Source organism: Pieris napi, chromosome 1 (genome assembly GCF_905475465.1).
Source record: "Pieris napi chromosome 1, ilPieNapi1.2, whole genome shotgun sequence".
In the NCBI taxonomy this organism is placed as follows: domain Eukaryota; kingdom Metazoa; phylum Arthropoda; class Insecta; order Lepidoptera; family Pieridae; genus Pieris; species Pieris napi.
In genome coordinates, this window is record NC_062234.1 from 13784133 (window position 1) to 13803236 (window position 19104).

At 34.4% G+C, this 19104-nt stretch overlaps 2 protein-coding genes across 8 annotated transcripts in view; one reads left to right on the forward strand and one right to left on the reverse strand.

Moving 5' to 3' along the window:
* Positions 1 to 7866, forward strand: part of LOC125052251 (zinc finger protein 608-like) — an 83791-nt gene extending 75925 nt beyond the window's left edge. For 4 of the 7 annotated variants that reach the window (XM_047653010.1, XM_047653259.1, XM_047653178.1 and 1 more), the window contains 8 exons: positions 938 to 1025; positions 1283 to 1997; positions 2087 to 2296; positions 2441 to 2557; positions 3205 to 3521; positions 5016 to 5175; positions 5435 to 5913; positions 6228 to 7866. In XM_047653010.1, the coding sequence (XP_047508966.1) occupies positions 938 to 1025; positions 1283 to 1997; positions 2087 to 2296; positions 2441 to 2557; positions 3205 to 3521; positions 5016 to 5175; positions 5435 to 5913; positions 6228 to 6285 (2144 nt within the window). In that variant the 3' untranslated portion in view covers positions 6286 to 7866. Of the gene's footprint in view, positions 1 to 937; positions 1026 to 1282; positions 1998 to 2086; positions 2297 to 2440; positions 2558 to 3204; positions 3522 to 5015; positions 5176 to 5434; positions 5914 to 6107 lie in introns of all 7 variants that reach the window. The other 3 variants (XM_047653418.1, XM_047653501.1, XM_047653341.1) reach the window with 3 other exon arrangements.
* Positions 6963 to 17466, reverse strand: LOC125052629 (ankyrin repeat and LEM domain-containing protein 1-like). Its single transcript, XM_047653616.1, has 7 exons — positions 17092 to 17466; positions 16848 to 17009; positions 16451 to 16683; positions 12747 to 13410; positions 11776 to 12005; positions 10727 to 10987; positions 6963 to 9415 (listed from the first exon to the last, which is right to left on the reverse strand). Exons 1-7 carry the CDS (start codon positions 17151 to 17153, stop codon positions 9051 to 9053), a joined length of 1977 nt encoding a protein of 658 aa, XP_047509572.1. The 5' UTR covers positions 17154 to 17466; the 3' UTR covers positions 6963 to 9050.
* Positions 17467 to 19104: the final 1638 nt, after the last annotated feature.

Below are 19104 nucleotides of genomic sequence, written 5' to 3' on the forward strand. Positions count from 1 at the left end.
GCGATAAGCCCGGGCGGGTAACGCGCCTTCTATGCGGCTAAAGTCACGTTCTGAGGCAAGGGGCGTCTATGCAAATGAGGCTCGTGACAAATTGGATCAGAACCGAGCTCCAATAGCTTCTAACTTCCATTTTGTAGATCTTGTATATTCATAGAAAGTCGATGTATTTTATCGCTATTTAATTTTCTCCAGGTCTTCTATTTCCGTCCTTATTGAGGAAATTAGTTCACACAATGTTTTCCTTTACTTTCCGCGTGAGGAAGTGTAAAATGTATATAAACAGATAACGCTAGTCTCTCAGAGATTTTGTTTGGTACTTCAAAAACGAGTTAGTTTCATTTTACTATGCTAGTTTAATAAAAGCGCTTAGGGATTTCGATACGTCCAACTCATTATTAAATTGCTAATAATAAAAAAAATGCTTTGAACGAGGTGACTGACTATAAATTGTAAATTTGTTAACAATTCTATTCACTACACGAAGTACAATTTAAAGTATATTGTTGTGTGTTAGCCTTTCTAAAATTCTTATGCCTATTAAAAATATGTTTTGTTCACTTTAGAAACTTAAATTAAGGTTTTAGGAAATTGTTACCGAAAAATTTTGTTTTCAAAACATTATGAAAAACTGAAATTCAAATTCCAAATAATTGTAATACATTTTTGGTTAGCACCCCTTAACAATAAAATGGGCCCGTTTTCAACTTAACCGTAGCCCACCGTTGGTCCCACGTTGGGTAACAATGCCTCAGATTGTGGATTGTTTAAGCAAAGATGTTTTCTGTAATGATTATGAATCATTACGTGTCAAGACACGGCCACCGCTTTCCTCCATGCAGATATAGATATTTTAATAAATATTTGTTGTTTAGGAATCTCTTTTTTTGTTCAGTTTAGAAGTATAAAAATGTTCTATAATAAGTTTTATTGTCTACAGGAGTGCTTGTGGTGAATGTCACATGGCGAGGAAAGACTTACGTGGGCACCCTGCTCGACTGCACGAGACATGACTGGGCACCGCCGAGGTAATGCCTATACACTTATACGTTCCTGATACTTGTATGTTTATATACTCAGTCAGTCAAGTCTAAACTAAGACGACTTGCAATAATTCTATGTACCTACTTTGTAAAATCTTGTAACTATGGATTAACTCACAAAATATTTCAATATATTCAGAATTATTTGGTTCCTGAAGGACAAAACGCTTTCCTCATCCCCTTTCATAGCCCTACCTACTTCCTTTACGTTTTGATTTTATATACAAAATATTAATTTACAGATTCTGCGACTCACCGACCGAGGAGTTAGACGCCCGGACACCAAAAGGTCGCGCAAAACGTGGCCGCGGTGCAAACCCCACAGATATGACAAACTTCACAGAAACCCGTTCGTCGGTTCACAGCAAACTGCGAAATGGTGGGGCAAAGGGACGGCGGGCCCTCCCATCTCCCACGCCCTTCACTCCCCCACGACCAGACTCTAAGAGAAAACGCAACTCAGAGGCAGAGGAACGACCCCCCACTCCCAAGGCGAAAAGACCTCCACCAACCCCCTCGTCACCCCCACCGGACCCAGTTCTCCTAGAATGTCCTGAACCGAATTGCTCCAAAAAGTACAAACACGCGAACGGCCTTAAATACCACCGGTCACACGCGCACGGGACTCCTGATGACGAAGACAAAGACGGTTCAAGTTCTGAACAGGAAGAACCCACACCAGAACCGGGTTCCCCGGCCCGGCCGCCTTCGGATCCGGCGACCCCGGCCACGCCTGTCAAATCCCCTACCCCGACCAAGTCTCCGGAGGAGAAAAGTGATAAGAGTGAGGAGAAATCTCCTGAAAAGGCGGAACCTGTAGAATCACCGCCTCAACCTCGGTTCGAGGAGTTCGCGGCGACACCAGAGCCCACCCCACCGGTGGAACCGCCCCAGACACCGCCCGCCCCGGCCACTCCGCCACCTGAGACTTTACCCTTGCAGCCTACGCAGTTCAAGGTTGGTTGATTTGTGCGAGTATGTCAATCTATCTGAAATTAAAATAAATAATCATGAATTCCTTACTTATCTTAATCTCACGATTCCAGGTAAAACCACGATCAGCCCTGATGCCTTCAGATGAACGAAAATCCACGGAGTCTCCTCCAGATGAGTCCCCAGGAAAGCGGAGGGCTCGCCGGTCCCCGACACCTGGGGTCCGATCCCCGGCCTATTCAGACATATCAGATGACAACGCCCCTACAGAGGGAGCGCCTGAAAATGAACCTCAGCATCGACCCTTCCCAGTGTTCCATCAGGTACTTATCGCTTATGTTCTCCATGTAACTAGAAAATTTATTGCAATGCAAATATTTTACAGCTGTAAAAGTAAGTGTATGTTATCTTCTTGGACAGGAACATCTCGAGATAAAAAAAACTAAATTTATTAATTTACATTCCAGTACTATGGTCAGCCACCGTATCTGCCCCCTACGCACCCGGCGAACCAGCCGCCCCCTCCCAACTCGGATAAAGGCAAGGAAGACCTTAGTAAGGGAGACCCTAAAGTTGATCACAAGGTAAAGCTCCTTTATGTATTAAAATTACGTCATTGCACACGTGTTCACATACTTTTCTTGGTCGGCGCTGAAATTGGAACTAGTCGCCATTTCGTAATGTTTGTGTTTATTTTCTGTAATTTCTTAGTGCGTACAATAAATAATTTTACTATCAACCAACATGTAATAAAAATCCAATTAAAATGTATTTATTTTTATTCCTTGCATTATTAATTACAATGGCAAAGTTTTAATTATCAAACGGTTCTGATTGCTAGGTATCTTAAAAGATATTATATTAATAGTACAAGTAACAACACCTATCATATCAGTTATTCCTAAGTTTGTGTCACATTTATTTAAACCTAGAACTATTTATAGATACTAGAATACATTGTTTTATTAAGACATTTTAATAAATTATTAAGTTAGCCTGCATGACTTCAAACTGTTCCCCTTAAAGGTTAATTTTTATTTACTGGCAATACTAATTAATATCCATGACAGCGACGCTCTTACCGGCTAAGAAAAGTATGTGATACTTTATATTCTCCAATACAATTAAATACGAAGAAATAAAAAAAAATATATAATAAAGGCATAGTGTATCCCTTTCTTATTCTACAATCCTGTTATTCGCTAAATCTAATTATGTCTTAACTTTTCAGGACGGAAAACCAGAAAGCGGTCAGCAAAAAGTACTTCCGCAGCACTTCTATCCGTACAACTATGTCCCGAATTTTCCATACAACGTAGAAACGGGCCCGCCGCCAGGACCCCCTCTAGATGACAAGGGAAAAGACATGGACAGGTCCAAGACCACACCTAGCCCTCTGGACAAAAGCAAGCCTCGACCGGATGGGAAAGAGCCTCCCAGGCCCAATGATACGCATCAGATACTGAAAGAGAGCATTGAGATGAAAAACCAAATGGGTCCCTATGCCTTCCAGAGGCCACCTCACGCGAGAGAAGAGGAATTGAGAAGGTAATATTAAAAAGTATTTCTACTTAATTTGCTTATGAAATCAGAATATTGACACTAGGTAATTGAAATTTAGGGATAATGTCATTTTCTTCTGTTCATTGAGATTCATGATTCCTCTCTTAACAAACCTTTACCATCTTTAACTTTGTCAACATGGTTAACACTTAATTTATGGCTTGTTAGCTAAGACTGCATACATCACGCACACGCCACGACATATAATTTTAATATTGTAATTTTACGAGAATTTAAAAATATATATTCATTATACATATTCAGAAATTAGTTATTTATGAAAATTAAACCAGCTAAGTCCACATTATTTTTCTATGTGATACATGTCCCCTCCAAAAATCACTACTGAACTGATTTTTATACAATTTAGACTTACTTTGGAATATACTTGACTCAAGGATCACTATGACCTTTAGTTTCTAAGAAATGTATCTAACATTGAAACAAAACACGATGATAACGAAAACGAAATTTGAACGCCTAAATAAAATATAATATCATCATACTCATTTTTTATATGCAAATCAATTTTTATACCAAAAAAATTGGTATAAAGACATTATTCCAATATATACAACCTATTATTTTGGATGTTTGTTAAATGTTTTTATAACTATTTGCGATTTTGTGAAAAAGCTACAAAGAATAGTAAAACTTCAATGTTTTATCCATAATTATAACACCTTTTGTTTGGCAATCAAATTTATAAAAATATAGCAAAAACATTCAAAGATCTTCCTAATAAAGTTTTTAAAAATATGCTAAATGTACTATGCTAACTTTTGGACTAAAAATATTATTCTTATTCTATTAATAATTATTTGCGTGAACTTTATAATTAATATTAATTTGATAACGTAATAATATATTTTAATAATCTGATGATGTAGTGATAAAATAGTATAAGAATTGACTATAATGATATGACTCATAATGTAATTGTAACTTCTATTCTAGCTTATTAAGACAAATTTGGACGCCATTTTGTACCATATTCTTGCAAATAAATTATTATTATATGCAAAACTGTGAGCGCTACTGATAAGATGGACTTATCAAAAAATATATTTCAGTAATTTGTATAAAAAAAGTAAACAAACAAGTTAACATTTATTCAAAGATAATTCATAGATATTAAAGTAAATAAGATAATAAAAAGCCGTTTTTAAATATTTATAATGTCATATCATTAAATCATATTAAAACATTGTTAATCATATTTTGGGAGCTAGATATGTACATGTATATTAATATAGCATATTTTTTACTTTTATTGTTTGCCGTTTCTTTGAAAAGTAATGACATAGTTTATGTTCTATACAATACTGGACAATTCCAAATCAATTTTTTTTTTAAATTAGAACCAGCATTTCCTGGTTTTAGTAGGATCAGCTATATAGATATTTTCTAATGTTTAAAAAAGGACGCAGATTAATCCTACGCAGTTGAATATCTATATATATGATTTTATTTTTTCAGATATTACATGAGTTTGGAACAGCGCCGTAAAGAGGGGGGTGACTCTAAATCGGGACCAGGGTCTGTAGGACCAGGAGGGGGGTCAGGACCTGGAGGGCGGCCTCCGCAGCCTGCACACAAGATGAAAGACAAAGATGAAAAGCCTAAGGAGGAGGTCAAGGTAGGCTACTAATTGTTTAATGGCTATAAATAATGATAAATTTTAGATTTTTATCGAACTTTTTAATCTAGTCTAACAACCTTAAGAGTTACGAACTCGCTAGCAAAATATATGTTACTTTGTAATAATTTTTTTTCTATTTCAATATTCTGTCATCATAAAATCGTTGACGTTCATATTGGTAATAACACGATACGATTTTTGTTAACAGAATTGGTACAGTATAGTTTAACATTTATCTTTTTTATTATTATTGCAGGTGAAACAGGAAGGGCAGAAGCCGACGACAGAGACGCAAGGGCCGCCCCCACCGCCCACGTCCCAATACTACCTCCCGCCCTATATGCAAGCTCCGCATTACGGCGCTCTACCCTTCGACCCCGTCTATCGGGCCCCTTTGAGTCCCATGCTGGTCCCTGGTTTCGGAGGCGGTTGGACGGTCCCGCGGTACCACGCCCCGGAAGACCTGTCCAGGCCGGGGGCGCCTTCGAAACTGGACTTACTTCCCCCCGGCCATGGGGCGCAGTACTACGGCCCTCCCCACTCCGCCCCTCACAAGATTCACGAGCTGCAAGAGCACGCGAAATCCCCGCAGGGCAAACCTCCTCGTCCGGAGCCCCCCAAGGAGTCCCCGCGCTCCCCCCCACCGCAGAGACACGTCCATACCCATCACCACACCCACGTGGGGCTCGGATACCCGCTCTACCCTCCGCCTTATCCAGGTATGAACACAAACAAGTAGGTGTCGCATTTATAGCATTTGATCTACTCTTAGTGAATTCAAATCATTTACAAACAATTCACATTCTTCCTTTAACGAAAAGAAATGTTGATTTTTACTTTTCCCAACCTTCTTTTGGATAGAGTTGTTTATTTCTCGAATGCTTTCTTTTCCGTGGCTCGCGACGCTAACTCGGTGTGATTGGTTGCAGGGGCTCGATAGCATCAGGCCGATAAGCGGCACAGTCCCGCGCAAGTATAGCGATACGCTAAAGATAGCATTCGGGAAAGAGATGAGTAGAATCGCTCTAATACAGGATTGTGTGTTGCAGCAGCGGCCGTGCTAGCGAGCACGCAGGCGGTCGTCAACTCCTTCCCGACTCCCCCTAAATGAGGGTAGTCGTGCGACAAATTGGACTAATTTCGCAACTACCCTCCCGGGTAGCAGTGACAGTGGACTAAACATAGTGAAGTCGATGGACATGTGAACTATCTATGCCAATAGCCATAATAAATACTGTGATCTCGTGTGAAAATGTGCTTTGAATGTGAGTGAACTGATAGTTACCCGAGTGCTTGACTCTGGATGTGTACCGAAGGACGGTGTGTGCGCTTAGACTCTCTCGACTAGTGAATGCACAAACTAGTTTTGTACATATTAGTGTAACGTGTAAATTACCTATTAGTGTTTCGTATTGTAAAAACATCGAATACCGGGCATTGTACTGAAATTTGAAGCCCCCGAAACTTAAGATCTTTATTTATGAGCATTCCACAAACAAATGGAAACATACCTAGATGTATAATTAATATTAGTGTAATTTTAAAGGCGTCAATGTGATGATATCGAGTCGTAGAGTGCACAAATTACCCGATGAATGACTATTTATATTGTATTAACGTAGAGCAACCTATAGACCGTGGAGTGTGACGCTGTGCGTATGTATGTCTGGCTTTTAATGATAATATATAGTTCGATATCTCGTACGAGGGATTAGCGGTTCTATGACTTCCGTGCACCATAGTTAAGGACTGTATTTTTCTGCAACGTTATTTTTATCGATAAAATTCTTATTCTGAATATTCAGTTAAAACAGTCTTCCATTTGCATCAGTCGGGGTTCTGATAGAGCTAGGTGTAGTAAAGAACAATGACCTATGTGATACAAAAATGCGATTTGTAATTGTTAACCTGTAAGCTTTAAACATTCATGATAGTTTAATTAGTCGTTATACTCGGCTCACAGTGAAAGGCTATCGTACTAATTCTCACCTTCTGCTAGATAATACAGATAAACACAATAACTGCCTATAGATATTAAATTATGCTCTCTGGTCTATGGTCGACTTGCAATTTCCGGGGCCCAGCCTTGTGTTCGTTAACTCTTCCTAGAAACATTGTTGTCTTGTTGGCACGTATAAATGTTACTGGTAATATTAAGAATAGGCGATTGTGACACGCCGATTTGCATTTCAATATGTAGTTATATTTCATAGTTGGGAGCTATACAATTGTTTCCGATTTTAGACAATTTAATGATACAATTTCTGTCCTGCCTTTGCTTTCCTACGCTAAGCGTAGTATCATCAGTGTTGGAGGCGATTGTGGAGCTCCAATCGCTATTTCAACTTTAGTCAATGTACGCTTGTACCTGTTTCTGAAAATAAACTTAGTGGCCTAAATTATGTTTTAACCAGTGATTTGAGTAAATGTGAATTTAATTTTCGTGTATTCAAAATGTATGATCTCGTACAACGCGGTGCATTGATTGTTATAGACTGAAATATTTAATGATTGGGCACGTTGTCTATGCTTTCATTATTTTGTACCAATCGGTTGCACAGAGAGCGTTGTATTATAGTATCGATTATATACATTTGTGTATTTTTTTCATGTAACTAAAGCAAATTTTGATTTTCTTAGAAAAGAAATTCGAGACGTTAAAAAGGAATAAAAATAAATTATTTCTTATATAGTGTTTTATTTATTAATCCTGATAATACAGATTGTCGTGCATATTATGCAATGTGACTAGGAGATAAGCAATTCCAAGGCGTGACTGGCTGGTTTGAACCATAGAGAACGCTAGGATGCAGCTCGTAATGCTGCAGATTATAAAAAAAAACTACAGAGCGCAGAACACATCTTTAAATACAAATATTAAAAGAAGTCAAATTTAAAATTCTAGTTAATGTCTCACTCAGCCACGCATTATAATAAGATCATTTAAGGCTCGTATCATAAAACATCTCCAGTCATAATCTTGTCTTGAGTGCTGTCAAAAAGTTCATAGAGAAGAAATGGTTTGACAGTTCTGAAGGCTAGATTTGAGTCGCGTTTTAGAATACGGTCCTCCTGTGTTTCGTTTGTAGATATCGCATTCTTGATCTAAAGATATCTATTTACAGAGCAATTAATTTTTGTGTGGGCAAACGTTTTGTAAAAAGTACCAAAAATCTGCGAACATTGGTTTTTGATTAGTCAAAGATGTACGAGTGTTAGTAACATATCACAAATTATTATTAAAAGAAATCTAAAAAAGGTAACTTATGTTAGTTGAATTATAAATTAATGCTAAAAGCATAAATAACTTAAGAAAATACTGAGAAATAATTTCATTAAGGGAGTAAATGGTAGACTTAATCGAATATAAAAATCACAACCTAAAAATATAATTTTCTCAATGCTAAGTATTTTGGTAATAAACGAATTCTACATATAAAATAAATACAATCCACTAAAAACGCTAAAAATATCTCTTAACCTAATCCAATAAATCAGTCGAAGGGTTTCTTTGGCTGTTATTTGTAAGACAGGTAAAGGTACATATATCTTAAAACTAATATAAATTACAGGGCAAGACAATTATTATATAATACGTAATACTGAATTACAACCGAAAGTAACTGAGTCAGATAGATAATATACTACTCTTCGTACGGATTCTAAATTCAAAATATGAATTTTAATCAAAGAATAAGAAGAAATGTCAAATTTACTTTCACAGAACATCAATTATGACTAAAAACTCCCGACAAGTTAATTGATAAAGGAAGGTTTACATCTATCTTAAATAAGACAAGTCGTTATGAATATAACGAAATTGCACTCTAAATTTAATATTGTACCACTGGTACTGCGGAGATCGTGTATTATCAGTCTATATCATTCGGTCGCAACTGTCTTTCGCCTTCACTCAGAAAGATATTCATAGCTTTGTACAATAAATACAAGCCTAGCATACGGCGTTCTTTGAGTGGCCATGAAGCTGCAACTCCATAGTAATTGCCAGTTTTAAGATTCTTCAAGTTCTGCAACCCTAGTACATCTATCATTGAGGCTTCGTATGTATACGCCTCAGCTGGGATAACATTCTGGAATATATGTAGACATATAACACCTACTTGGTCTGACCATATATCAAGAATGTGTTGGACTTTCTTGTCTTTGGATTGTTTGAAGTCGCGTTTCCATAGAGTCAACGCTTGGTAGAGGTGTGAGTAGGGGCGGGATCGTTTACCTGGAAAAAATTTAAAGAACAATTTTTAAAAACATTAATGACTAATTTCTGATCTATCGATAAAATAAAATGTTATCAGGTGATATTTACAATGTCACTAAAAGATTATCAATCATTATTATCTTATATTGACATTGTACTTGAATTATACAATTCATTTGATAAGCTATCAAAAACGTTTATAGGTATACTTGTATATCATAATCAGTCCTCAATACATTCGACCATTATTAATTAAATAAAAAAGGATTTTTTTCTAAATTACTGTTTAATTTTTATTTCTTAATTACGTTTCTCCATAGTAATTATAAAAGAAATATATTTATAAATTTAATTCGAATTGCTACCAGGCCATATAACTTTATAAAGTATTACGTAAGCAGATGTACTGCAATTATATTTTTAGCGGAATCCTCGAAAATACATTTCATTTTCAAGTATAGACAATGTGTGGGTAATATGTGTAAAAAAGAAAATAATTACTGTTGATGTAATCAACAAATAAGAAAATCAAAGACCCCTTCTCTCACCCCATTAGTGCTTGAACGGCCCCTTTTGACATAAATAATAATATTGTTATACAATAAACATAACAATTTCTAAATTATTTTATTCATACTGATAAATTTTTGAAATTCCATTTATTGAATTATTCAAAATACCTGATGCAAACTTTTTCCTTATATGAATAAATATTTGGCCTTTCCTTAACTTCTACGTACCAATAAACCTTTAAAGTAACAACTTCAATATGTTGTTAAATATATTGAAGTTGTTATATAATCTATATAGAGCAAGGATAAAATTAAAACTGCATAGTTTTTACATTACTGTTTTAAATATTTACCAAGCCCTATGGAGTTTTTCGAATATATTTATTCCGTTAGAAACAATGGCAAAGTTTCCAGAATTTTGAACTTTTTCGGACATAAAATATTTAGTTTTTTTTTATGTAATAGAGGGCAAACGGGCAGAAGGCTCATCTGATGTTAAGTGATACCGCCCATGGACATTCAGACATTGCCAGAAGGCTCGGAAATTCTTCAGTGGGCATCTGGTTTCACAAAGTGGTGGTGCGCGGCAAAAACAGCCTTAAAAAACGTTCAGTGGTGGATCGACGGGCAATGGAGTAAACAATTTTTTTGGTAAATAAATCAAAATTACTTGAGGAAATTGATATTTTCTTTTCTATTTTTGTAATATTCCTCCGTGTCTTGTGCATAATTGATTACTGCAAATGTTGTGTTTATCTTATAATTGTGTGTGCCTGACGCACTTATAAAAAACATTCTTATATTATTTGTCACTTACCTTTTCCAACATAAAATATTGAGTTCACAAATGTGACCCACGACGTATGTGGGTCAATTTGACCAGCTCGCCCTGGAAGGTTGTTCGTCAATCGTGGGTCAAGTAATAGGTAGGTAAAGGAGGTCTTAGCTGTGCCTTCCCTCCACTTTTTGTTCGGATTCAAAAAGTCCACTTTTGCCTTGTTTTCTAACTCTATGTATGGAGATAAATTCTGTATCCAATCATTGTTCCGAAGAGATCTTTCTAGTTCAACGCTATATGCTATAACAAAAATACATGTATTTATTTATCTTTAAATTAACTATTTTTTATCGTTGAGAATCGGGGTTTGATTCTCAATGAAATATTTCTAGTTTGTATTGGAATCACCTGCGTTTTTTCGTTTATATCTAATATCAACATTCAACAGTGTAATACTTAATTTTATGTAAAAAATACCTTTAAAACAAAGCAAAGCTTTAAAACTTGTAATTTTTTTTATCGTCATTGAATAAATGTATAAAAAGTAAAATATATCTAAAATTATATTTACAAAATATTACAAAACTGACAGATTGTCAAATTATATTAGCAGAAAACTCAAGTTATATTTAACCTTTTTGATTTACTTAAAAAAAGTTCTTAACATAATATACCTATGCTGGGATAACTAATACTAACTTGTATGTTATATGAATATTGGAACCTCGATAATGTTATCTATATATTATGTACGAAAACTCAATATTGGAATGGAGAATGTTATGTAGTAGGATCGCTGGCATCACTAATGACATCTTGTCATACCCAGGGACATCTTATGTTTTTGGTTTAGAAAAAACACAAATACGTTTACGTATTACTTGTTTTTTTTTTAATTCTGTACAAAAATGTCATTTTCGTATAGGACAACTGTTTTTTTATTTGGTTTCAAAAATAATAAATTTATCAAAACTAAAGTTATAAGGAATAATTTTTCCCCCAAGTTCGAATCGTGTTATTCTGGTCCCAACATGTTGCTAATTCTTAAAGTAAAGTACACGTAGTAAAAATAACTTGAATTAACTTACATTTTCCTTGTTCATTCCGTTTGGATATTATAGGGTTTTTCTTCAATGCGTGTAGTTTCTTCAAGTATAGCGTTTTTGTATTTTCAAGTATAGGTCCAGGTTTGAATCCTAGCTTTGTCAATTCGGCTCTGAGTGTGTCCGTGTCATAGTCCATGGATGGTGGAAGAGAGGAAGCGACTGAGAGAATTGTTTGGTCTGGAGATGTCTCGTTGCCTTCCTCTATTGGTAACCTAAATAAAAAATTATTTATGTACGTACATTTTTTTAAAAATCTAGAAAAATGAAACGGATGTAATTTAAATACGTTGCTAAGTTGGAAGACGCTGGACCAATTCGAGTTAAATTTTATTAATCCTTTGAACTCGGAGGAAAGTTTCTATGGATAGAAAATTTGGAAAACTTGCGCGGAGAAATCTTAAATCCTGTTTTCTTTTTCTTTAATTCTGAACGTGAAGTCTCTATGGGGACATACAGAACATATCTAAATGTTCTATATGTAGCTATTAACTAGGCTAACTAAAAAATTGGCGCAACGAAGTTCGTAGAGGCAATTTACGCGATTTATTTCAGTCATAATTTAATGTTAAAGATTCAACACTTTTGACCTTGCATCATCCTTATGGTATTCAATCTTGTTTAATTGCTAAGTAACGAATTAATGCAATGTAAACGTTTATGCCTGCCTAAACTCTCGGGGTGTAACTCCCATGATTTAGTTAATTGCTATGCAACGTGATCGTTAACGAGAATGCCTACGTCTGGCTATACTCTCGGGGCGTAACTCCGACTATTTAGGAAATCGCCACGCTTATAAAACTAAGAAAGAGTGAGCAAAATCTACTGCCTTGGCACGTACAATCGTTTATATATGATCTATTAAATCTGTCTTGCTAATTTACGTGGCTATAAACACTGTCTTACTTTAAAATTTACACAAACATACAAGTAACGTAGTATTCAGTAATACTTACACAATAGGCGAAACCCGGACCCTCCTTTCAATCAGCACAACATCCTCTTCCTTGTCTTCGTATTTGAAATCTTCATGGACATTTGCCAACACTATGCTTCCAGAGAAGTTGCTACTGACACCGCTACTGGCTGATGATCTCCTGGTATTACAAACTCTTTTCTCCTCACACGAGAGCCATTCATTTGTTTTATTTTGCACCACTATCATTGCTTTGTCCAATTCCCGGGTGTCACGAAACAGATCTTTCTTTTTCAAACTACTTTTAGTATGATAATTGATATGTGTTATGTTCGGAGATCCTGGTAACGAGAAATTTTTATAGACACTGAGCCGCTGCTTTGTCTCTGTGCTTTGTGTATTCTCTACAGTTTGCTCTAGAGGCTGTATGCCGCTAATTTGAATGTCTTTAGATTTGCAGGTCTTGTATGTATTGATAGTGTCATCTAGGTCATTTGTCAAATCATCCAGCCAGGGCTCAGACTCGTGGTCCAAGAGGTATGTCTCGCTAAGTATTGTGGGATATAATTTATTCATAGTAATAGTGTTTTTATCACACCAGTCGCGAACCATTTCAGACTTTCGTATGCTCATACGGCTGAGCTGGTCATCTGTTATTGGCTCATACTCTGCCACTACTTGGTCAGTTGTCACTAGGATTTTGTCTGGAATAACACAAATTAATTAGGAATATACCTCTGAACTAAGAAAGGCACGAACGAGTGTTTGCACTTTACATCGCTTAGTAAAATTCGAGTCATATTGTTGTTTATTAAACTACTAGTATCAAATTCGTTAATATTGTGTGTGTTAACATGTACATATTGATTATATGTATAAAAATTTGGGGAATTAACAAGCGACAAACATAAGGAAGGAAAAACTTTCATATATTTAAAACACATAATATTTCTAATGCGCTTGGGTTTTTGCCAATTTCAAGGACAAAAAGTTGGTTTTTCCCAGCAACAATTTTAAAGTAAGTAACAGCTCCCAGATTTTATAATTGCACAAGAATGTATTATAATAAAGTTCTAATAACGTAATCACAATGTTTGCGGGGGCCGTCTTATTAATAGTTCGTTAATGAATGTATTCCACCTACACCATTCTAAGTGGTCAATCGGTCAAATTGATTGGTTCATTATTTCCAAGTTTTGAAAATGCAAAAACTTTTCTTCATCTAAAGAAAAGTGCTATGTTTTCCGGAGTGAATGAAACAAATCTAGGTATATCTATCTAATCGAAAAACGTGTTCAGTAAAATTGTATTTTTAATTAAAAAGCCTTGACTTGAATATCAATTACAATTTTGAACCGGAACGGAGTTTATTAGAACGAAGGATTAGTATAATTGATATCTTTTTAATAAAAAGACACTGTTTAAATGAAAACTAATACATTTATAATAGGTACCTATTACAAAACGTAAATAAAATCAACCTTGAATGATATAGTTAAAGGTATATCCAGCGAAGCCTTATTTAAGCACTTCACGTGTTTGCCTCAAACTCAAAAGGCGTGTAATATAGATGTTAGCACTATTCAAACTTCCTCAGAGCTTTTGGTTTTGTTTGCGTTTCTCTTTTGCTTCGAGTAAATAATTATACTGTATATAATAAGGTATATTTATCTTTGTTCATTATTTATCGTATTAGGTGAAATAAAGTAAATAATAAATTGTAGATAAATAGCGTTAATTTCAATGTAATCCACAAAGTTTCTTTTATTTTTTTTATTATTTAATAGGAGGCAAACGGGCAGGAGTCTCACCTGATGTTAAGTGATACCACGGCCCATAGACACTCACATTGCAAGAAGGCTCGCAAGTGCGTTGCCGGCCTTTTAAGAATTGGTACGCTCTTTTTTGAAGGACCCTAAGTCGAATGGGTTCGGAAATACTTCAGTGGGCAGCTGGTTCCACATAGTGGTGGTGCGTATCATATGTTTTTAGTTGTGTGTTGTAACTTTAAACTTATCGTAAAGAGAGACGTGTAATGATACCTATGTGCTCCTTACTCAAGCAATCAATGTTTTTTTGCTTCGAGGGAATCGAACCGTAACCGAAGGGCGTCGAATGAAGGTTGAAGGACCTCTTGCGTATTTTATATTATCGTGTTTTACTTTTATCAAGTAATTCGTATGTATTGCATAATTATCCGAGGTATTATTTTTTTTATTTTAAACATCTAGCATCTGTGGTCTCAGCGATTTTATTTGGGCTGGACAGGTTCAAAAAGGTCAGAATTAATTTAATGTTTCTAAACACCTGGTACAGATACAGCCTAAACTACTGACCAACTTACGAATTACGAACTAATTTGATTTGCTTTTTGCGTTAAGTTAGGAATTGATAATAGATACTTTTACTGACACTATCTTTAATTCCTTATCGTTAGGAAATCGAAACCGTGAGAAGTGAACTAAATACGTAACTTTCGCGAAATGCCACGCTATAATAAGCTTTAGAATGCAGTATTTCCCGCAATAACGTGTTTATTCCTGCACAAAGGAAGTTGTCTCGTGAAACTTTGCTACATCGTGACTCATGCTTATAAGTGTTATGAATACATAATCTTACGAAATACCTATTCTCTCACGGTAGATAAACAAAACACCAGTCACTTGGTCCACAACTCCGTTTGGGTGGACACTTCGGGACTACATATATACAAACGATCAATTAACAAACATTAAAAGTCTCGTATATAAATATTTAATTAATATTTAAATTTTAACAGCGCACGGGAATTTTTTTATTAAATGTGAACAAAAATATAATAAACTATTGCCATAAAATACCAAAGATAAAAAATCTAATATTTATAATAAGAAATGTAAAAAAAATTTTTTGTTCCTTAACAATACCATGCCGATTTGATAGTGAACTTATTTACCTTTGTGTAGATAACTTAAGTAACCTTTATAAGGAAGGGACTCTGAGTTATAACAAACATAAACAAAATATCATCATAAACAAGAATAAAAATATACCAGGAATGTATAAGAAATTAGCAGGTGCATGTTTGCAACATCTGGCTATTTATTGTTCTTATGGCACAAGCTGCATGCATTTAAACTTGATTGAGAGCACCTGTTCTGACTCATTCTATACAGAGATGTAATAAGTGGAAGAAATTATTCCTTTCCGGAGAAAGGTTAATTTCATTCAGACCTTTAAATTAATCTAATCAGAGAAAGGTTAATTTTTTTTATTAGCACTTAAGATCAAATTTTACAAACTTTTTTTTGTTCTTTAGATTCATCTAATCAAGGTTCACCTTGATTTAATTCTTTGTGCAATAAAGTAAAATTTTGCCAATTAAGGGGAAAATAGTTTTAGAATGTTTTGGTGCCTGGTTAATTTGCTTAAAAATTGTAACAAATTTCCACTTATAATAATTGTAAGTTAATAATTAATTGTAATTAAGTTCAAGATATTTATTTATATTGTTCAAAAGTTTCAATTTGAATAAGTGAAGTTTTATAGAAGACAGATAAGCAGTATTTTTTTCTGCCAAGATAAAGCTTTTTACAGAACTTTTAACAAATATTTTATTAACTTTGAATATCAATTAAATTAATGGACAAGCAGGCAAGGACACTTCTACTGCCAAACTTTTTAAATTTATTATAGTTCAGTTTTCCTTCCTTTAGTTCATCCTATTTATACATTTATAGTTATTAAATTTTAAATTCAACTTACCTAAATCCAGCGTATAAGCACATTGTGATCCAAATGAGTCATCTGTTACATCAACCACATTACGTAGATAGTCAAAAACCTCCCATTGTTGTTCCCTGGCTGCATAGTCAAAAGCAGATATTCCATCAATATCCTTTCGAGATGGGTCTCCACCACAACCAATAAGTAGCTTGAGATTTTCCACTCTGCCCCATATTGCTGCTATATGGACCGGACTTAGTCCATCCTCATTTCTAGAAATAATTATGGAAACAAATTAAATAAAACCCTAGAAATATACTTCCAAAGTTGTTACTTTAATTATTGTTATTACACCCAAATATTTAGTTGTTTGTTAAATTTAAATACTACAAGTAACAATAATGGTTTAATATAAAAGAGTATGATAAAAACTTACACAATATTAGGATCACCGCCATATTTCAGGATCATTTCTGTGCATTTTTTGGACTTTTCTAATGGTTCTATGCCCACTGCTAAATGTAAAACTCCTATACCTTTGCATGGTAAAATAATATTTAAATCAATAGAATTTTCCTTCAGGTACCGCTCCACATTACTGCAAAAATAATTAGATTATAAAGCAATGCCTTTCCATAGCTTGGGAAGAATCCTAGAATAATTGTAGAACGCTTTTTCACCTTGATTCCCCACATTGAATCAAGTCGTACAATTTAAAAAGCTCTCTAAACGATGTCCCCATGATTTTCGCGAAAGGCAACTAAATTAAAAGTCTACAAGTTCGCAACTTGTATGTCTTCATTTCCTGCAGGATTTCCTGTTGGCGATATCACGTCTCATTACATATTACGAAAGCCAAAACACTCTCACATTATCATATTGTTCTTATTATTTTTTCATTGCACGAAACGTTGATAATAAATATTCGAAAATTCAAAACATCGCAGAGTAGGAAGGCACGTTCGATGTACGCGCAAGCTCGATTGTTTTTGTAATTTTAAATTAACGTTAAACGCAGCACTACAGCACGAGTCTTTGTTTACTATTGGTTGCGACTCGCGTTCCTTTCTACGGTCTATGCGTTCACGTCAGGCGTATGTGATAAAAGTTGCGCAATATTATTAATTTATTTAAAAGTCATTGGGTTGATCTTTAATTATAATAAAAATTTATTATTTATTACTTATTGCCTTTAAGTCAATGTTTACTAAATATTTTTTCAGATTACAATTGTTCAACTGAAGTGTTATAATAATATTTGATTTAATATACCATTTATATTAAAATGGAGACTGGACAAAAACTTACATTTAGGTGTTTTATATATTTTATTAGTAAAATTAAAATACAGTAAATTTTTTTTAGATAAAATTTTTAATGTAAATAGTTACCAATCTGGATCACAAAAGTTGATACGGGTGGGTATCTCCAAGGCTTTATTGGTTAACGGAATGTTTAAGCTAATCTCTGTGTGTGGGCTGTTGAATATTAACATACCTATTTAATGTCAATTTATTTATTTTAATAAGTGTGTCTTTTTTTCTCTATATATGTTGTAAAAAACAAAATATGAACGTAAACTGCCCCAGAGACTTATAAAAATTTAAGTGTTTTATTTGTTTCTCAGGTTAAAATATTCTTTAATTTAATAATATAATATTAATAATTACGTACACAGGTATAAACTCTTATTTTACGGACGTATATAGGTTAAAGGATATATTTTGTACAATTAAATCGAATTAGTATATAATTTATTTTTCTTATGGATTAAAATTTCAATAGAAAACTGTTGTAAGACTTTTATTACCAAAACATAATAAAAAAATCACATAAATTGTTCCGTCCTCCCACACAATATGAATTAGGCTTAACCAATCTACATTTTGATGGAGAATCATGTAGAAAATCGTGTATACCACCATGCCTTAATAAATATATGGTATGCCTTAGATAAATATATCATCAACTTTTGCATAAGCCAATTTGCTATAAGATTTAGGCAGGGATATAATAAATAAATTTATTATTTCTAATAAACATTTTTGAACATCGAATAAGAGTAACACATAACAGCCATATTTGGCTTTAATATACTGTAATAGTAATAATATTATTTATTTAGTAACAATATTTACCTAGTAATACTAACATATATTTTGTTGAAAACGTCAAACACTTTATTTCATTATTAATACTTTGTGGCATCACATATTTGATGCATATAAATTCAGATAAACACAAATTAAGAAGCAAAGTTCTGCCTTATCGTCCACAACTGATCTCTTCAAGGCCTAGTAAGGAAAAATAAAACAACCAACAAACAAGCATGCTACTTAATTGTAGATTACAAAATAGATAAACTTAGCACACCATTTTCATTCTACTATACCTAGGTAGATACACGGTTGTTACAGATGTACGTGAGTTCAATGTCCGTGCCGGCATAAGCCATTAGAACAATGAACATAAAGAGAGCTCGTGATTATGAATAGTTGAGCAATTTACTTCACTACACGCAGCATGCTTCTACAACGCATGTAAAACATTACATCCTGCGGTAAAGCGAATTTAATGCGTCTTACTTCCTAATACATTACCCTTTATTTATCCATTTTTTAAAGAAAAGATGACATATTCAGAGATGCAGTGCCCCAATTAAATATGACCAGTTTATAATTATTAATATTAAT